Here is a 5,969-nt window from a genome sequence, read left to right as displayed (position 1 = left end):
AGATTCTTTGCCATAGGAATCAGAAGTCAGTAAAAACAAATCACATTTCTACAAAATATTAAAGTTTAACCTTAAGAACCATCTTTTCCAGAGTTAATTTTAGTTGAGGTTGCAGTATTCATTCCACTAGGAAACATTAAATTGTAATACTACAATCTCTAAAATGGACTGAAATCAATTAACTTCCAAAAAAGGTTCTGTTGTGCTGATTAGATTATAATAATTTTCTCCTTATATAGTTTATACCACATGGGCAGTGTTCCCTTAGTGAGTGGAGTGAGAATTAAGAAAGTGTTTGTTTTGCAGTAAGTGATTGTGAGGAGACGCTGCTGAGTGAGAATGAGGATAGCAATGACTCATGGACTACACAAGATGAGATACCTGCAGAAGTAATCATCAAACTTGCCAGCAAGTATGTTATTGAAAGTAGATTTTTTTCTTTCTTTCTTTCTTTCTTTTTCTTCATATGAGGATATTAGTGTTGATCAGTCTCAAATGCAGATAGTATCATTATCAATAAAGTTAACCCTTCACTGACAGTGCCAGTATTCACTGCATGGCACTCATTCTGCTGAGTACTGCCAGGGCATTCGTTGTGTACAGCTGGCCTTGCCCTCTCACCTTGAGAAGTTTCAGTGTCAGCACGCACAAGTGGGCAATTTGCAGAAAATTATTACAACTTCATAGTACTATATACTCTTTTTTTTTTTTTTTTTTTTACGGTAGGTTCATGTTTGAGCCGCCGTGGTCACAGCATGATACTTAATTGTAGTTTTCATGTTGTGATGATCTTGGAGTGAGTACTTGGTAGGGTTCGTGAGTTTACTGTTGTGAAGGAAGTGATGTGTTTTCTGCGGAGATTTTTTTTCTTTCTTTCTTTTTTACCTTTTTTAATAGAAAAAAATATTTACAAATGCATACATATTTATAGGCATACATCAGGTTTATGTTGTCAGGGAGGTCCCACAGATCCTATGCATGATCCGGGTCTCCTTCCTCTTCCCCTTCATCCTCCAGCCGAAGGCACATCTTTTCCAATTGCAGAATGGAGTGTCCTCTGGCATGTGGTCCTGGTTTGTGGCATCAGCAGGAGTAGCAGGAGCAGGGGTGAGATAGTTCCTCCTTCCTTGGTGCTCTTCCTCCTGCAGTAATCCTCACACAAGCTCTAATTTGAAATTGGCTTGTGCCATTTAACTGCCAAGGACTTTATGCACAGCCATGGAGTTGACCATAGCCATGGCTAGGAGATTGAGAAATATTTTCTTGTGGACTTGTAGGACTGCAATAGCCAATCATTGAGGTCAATTCCTTTCATGTACTCTGGTACAACCTTTGGCTTTGATCTTCATAGTCTCTGGCATTTAGGAGGAATAGCTACCATTTTCCTAGTGTGGACTGTGAAGAGCTTGGTGATGGCCTCTTGTCCATCCATTGAAGGGAGAGCATTCCTGTGCTAGTGCTACAGAACTTTATATTTCCTTACCCTTTTTCCTGCAAGTCTGTCAGCATGTTCTTCTGGTTTGTTCATACAGTGCCACAGCATTTTTCTTTCCTGCAGTTAGTGGATTAGACTTGGGGATGAGTACTAGTTGTCCACGTGTACTTTGCACCCCTTGTCTGTGAGGCCCCCTTTCTCCAAGAGGTTTACCACTACCTTCATTCTCACAAGGGAAGGTGATGGTGTACCTGGCTTCACCCAACAGAGACTGTACACCTTCAAGCCCCTGCATTCAGCACATACTAGAGTGCCTGGTGGTGCCCCCTAAATGCCCAGAGGCTCTCTTCCACTGAAATTGTCTTGTTGGGGACAAAGATGGTGGAAAACTTCTGGTCCAGGATATCAAGGATCAGCCTCTACTTCCAAAGCCATTGTTGGTGATGAAAGGGCATCAAACTGATCACGCGGCATCATCAGTGGGAAGATTGTGACAACATCAGGGGGTTGCAAGTCCAGCATATTACACTTGTAGGAGAGGACTGCAATTCCTCCAGGAAGGAGGAGGGTGTCCACGGGTATTTGTGCAATGTATTTGCAGGAGAAAGAGAATTGACTTTGTGAAAAATGTGTTTGCAAGAGACAGAGCATGAGGAATTGTAAATATTTTCAAACTATCAAATGAGTAACATAATTTGATGTCCTTACTGGATCTTCTCCTGAATGATCTTTTCCAGAAGTTCCTCTGTCAGGAACTTACTGAAGACCTCTTCTAGCCTTGAAGCAGCACCCAGGTCATAAACCTTGATCCCAGATGCTGCATTGAAGTACCTCAAAAGAGGTACTTCCTCAAAGGAGGAGGTACCAGGGGCATTGCAATCTCAATGGCAATATTCTCATCAGAGTCAATTGATGTATCATTTAGTGGTGCAAAGTTGTCCTCTGATTCGGAGTTGGAGAGCTTAGGCTTGTCCTCAGGGTCACTGCCCTCCCAATCAGAATTGTCACCATGGGGGATGTGAGGATCATTGAAAGAATACAAAAAAAAAGGACTTTTCTGTGAAAATAGTAAATCTATGTAGAAATATAAGTTAGTATGCAAAAGGAGCCAGGCGGTACATTTTACAGATCAAATGATATGAGAAAACTCACTGGAATGATCTGCTTTGTCAGCGGCATGTACTCCTCATTTGATTCCACGCATTCTTCTTCAGGAGAATGGTGAAACAGTTAGAGGAGAGGATCAGGTGCATTTCTCAAACAATGAAGACCCCTAAAAGTTGAAGGCCTTGGGTCATCTCTTCCTCAAAACCAGGGAGCAGATAATGGAAAACTGATAAAACATGATGAAGATCAAAGGTCAGGTTGGCGAGTGTCTACCTTGACCGGTGCTCACCGTTTAAATTTTTTTTTATAGCCAATCATGTCATTTCAAGTGCCCTGAAAGGGCTTGGAAAATCAAGAGCAAAAACACTTGATATTGTCATATAACATGGTATGAAAATCACATGATATGGTCAGATGATATAATGTACAAATCATGCGATAAGATGTCATGGTCATGTTACATGGTGTGATGGTCACATGATATGACATCATACCATGTGATCATATCATGCCATGGTCAAGTGATATGTCAGTCACATGACTTGGTGTGATGGTCACATAATATGATGTCATGGTCATGGGAAAGGGCATGATACGATCATGTGATATGACGTTACATTCACGTGACTTGACATCATTAGAAAAAAAAAATTAACAGATTTAACACACGCGCGCACACACACACACACACACACACACACACACACACACACACACACACACACACACACACACACACACACACACACACACACACACACACACACACACACATGACGGAGTTGCATGCATTTCCACACACACACAGTTAAATATACCGGCACGCACACACAACAAAAACAACACATACACACTTATACATACACACACACTTACACACACAGTCACACACACAGTCACACAGTCACACACACACACATACAAACAACTTCAAAAACAGTAAATCATAAAGGCATACAACCATGACGGGGATAGCCATCACCAGCATGAAGCTGCAGCAAGCCATGACCAACATGATGGGTCGATTTTCCATGATGGCTATAGGTGTGTCTGGTCATATGAGGTTAATAAAGTGGCATACCTGTAGCATATTAAAAAAAATTTAATATACAATTTTATTTTAATGTTTTTATATTTTTATTTGTAGTCTTAAGGTATTACCTTCTCAAAGAAAAGAAAAGAAAAAAGAGAGAGAGAGAGAGAGAGAGAGAGAGAGAGAGAGAGAGAGAGAGAGAGAGAGAGAGAGAGAGAGAGAGAGAGAGAGAGAGAGAGAGAGAGAGAGAGGGCTGAGGGGGGCAAGTGATGGGAGTGTCTTGTCATGGGGGAAAAAAGACCAAGGGGCAAGTGATCAATTTTGCCTGGATTTAGGTTCACACTCATGGCATGAAACTCCAAGGTCTAATGCACTACTCGTTTTAATTGGTTCTTTTCCTCACTTTTCAGAGGTCATTCCAATAGCAATGGGGAGGATAAGCCTTACATCTGTCCAGTAGTTGGTTGCAGGAAGAGATACAAGAATGTGAATGGCATAAAATACCATGCCAAAAATGCCCATAAAAAAGATAGCAAGTGAGTGATAGACTTTTCACTAATGTGATTTTGAAAATGTGTCATGAGTACAGAATTAATGAATATTACAATTACATTTTTCAGATTACAGTCCTTTTTAATAATACATAATTTTTACTTTCAGAGTTAGAAAACCATATAGATGTTACTGTGGGAAGAGTTATTGTACAAATCAGGGACTTAAAACCCATTGCTCTCATTCTCATAAGAATGAGAGTATGACAGCGGTGACAACAAATACAGGGGAGGTGTTGCAGGTACCAGCCAACCAAATCTCATCTGGAGGAAGTCCTACTGCTCAACTTTTAAATAATAACAATAGAACTTTGTCAAACACTATAGCATCTCAACTAAGTAAGTCATCTAGTACAGAAAGCAGTATTCAGGTGAGTGGAACGATGCCTGTGACCAATATTAATAACCAAATTGCTGTCACTGGACAGATCATTAAAGGAGGATCATCAACATCCACGAAAGGTACAACTACAATTTCAAGTATAAACTTATCTGGTCTTGTGGCGGGGGGCAGTGGAAAAATTGCTCTGAAGGCTCTTCCCAGTGGTCAGTTACTTCTTTCGCAACCTCTAGAAGGTAAATTAACTGCTTTAGTAAAATCAGATCAAAGGCAAGATTTATCTGTAGATGATGGTAAGATGAATCTTGTACAACTAAAATCTGATAACTTTCAGCAGTTGGAACTTAGCAAATTACTTCAGTTAAATTCCAAGTCATCACAGCATCAACTGGCTGTCACTACGTCCACACTATCGGTTGCCATCCCTACAAGTTCACTGAATTCCCTCAAGGGGGCTCAGAAATCTTCATCAGTGTTAGCACGGGCACTCAAGAACCAGCTTTCGACAAGTCAGACGGGCATCACAACTATGCTAGGGTCCACTGATAGTCAGGCAGATGACAGTGTTTTGGGTGGCCAGGGTGTAATTTTAGGAGTAACCATGGAAGAGGGCACTCTTATTGATAATGGGGATGGGACACTTTCAGAACTAGCTGTGATTGAGTAGATAATTAACAAGTTGTATGTATAAGGATTGTTACCTTAGATTATTCAAATCTGGAAAAAAAGGGGGAAAGTTATAGAACTGGTAACAACATCATACTTGCATAGTGTCACTTTTTCAGGTTCTTTGAGTAATATTCTTTTGTTTTCAATTTTCTTTTTAAAGTAATAAAAGTGAATAGTTTGAAAGTAGGAAGTAGTAGTTACATTGATTTTGTTTGTATAACTTGTGTTACTTAATTCTAGTGGAACTAATGAAATTTTAAAGGAATTTGCATACCCATCATGAGAATATTGAAGTTCAGATTTGAATAATGTTAAGGGAAATCCCAGTCAGTATATTTTTTACTCTGTATTAATAGTAGTGTTAGGGAAAGAAACCCAACACTGATGTAGGTTTCATGTTATTTACAGGTGGATGCTATTTGTATAGTGATGGCTAACTTTGTCAAAAAAAAGAGGAAATTATTATCCTTGAAGAGAAAAAAGTAGATTTCATGTAGGCTTGTTTAATTGGTTAAGTTGTATTAGTTCTTCTTTCTAGTCCCACATAGCTATAAAATTACAGACCTGTACTGCAATATGTTCTGAATAATTATTAGCTTCCACATTGTAAAAAGAAAAAAAAGAAAAGTAATAATAAATAATATGATACATGTACACAGAGTATATACATTTAAGGTCACACTTTATGAGTATTCTCCATTTGGAGCCTCTAAAAAAAGTACCTGGAAATTCACCTAATATCTCCATCCACATTTTGCATGTAAATAGAAATGATATTCATCAGCTGAATGTTTTATATCATAGTCCTATCTCATCTCTGTAAATATTATTATG

The 5,969-nt window shown here is 39.1% G+C and overlaps 1 protein-coding gene across 1 annotated transcript in view; it reads left to right on the top strand.

The window, feature by feature from the left end:
• LOC119581840 (zinc finger protein GLI1-like) overlaps positions 1 to 5,757 on the top strand; it is a 22,059-nt gene extending 16,302 nt beyond the window's left edge. Inside the window, 3 exon segments of the mRNA XM_037929982.1 lie at positions 307 to 412; positions 3,986 to 4,111; positions 4,236 to 5,757. Coding sequence (XP_037785910.1) covers positions 307 to 412; positions 3,986 to 4,111; positions 4,236 to 5,133 — 1,130 coding nt within the window. The 3' untranslated portion in view covers positions 5,134 to 5,757.
• Positions 5,758 to 5,969: the final 212 nt, after the last annotated feature.

This window comes from Penaeus monodon, chromosome 2, assembly GCF_015228065.2.
Source record: "Penaeus monodon isolate SGIC_2016 chromosome 2, NSTDA_Pmon_1, whole genome shotgun sequence".
Lineage (NCBI taxonomy): Eukaryota > Metazoa > Arthropoda > Malacostraca > Decapoda > Penaeidae > Penaeus > Penaeus monodon.
This window is presented reverse-complemented; position numbering and strand designations above follow the sequence as displayed.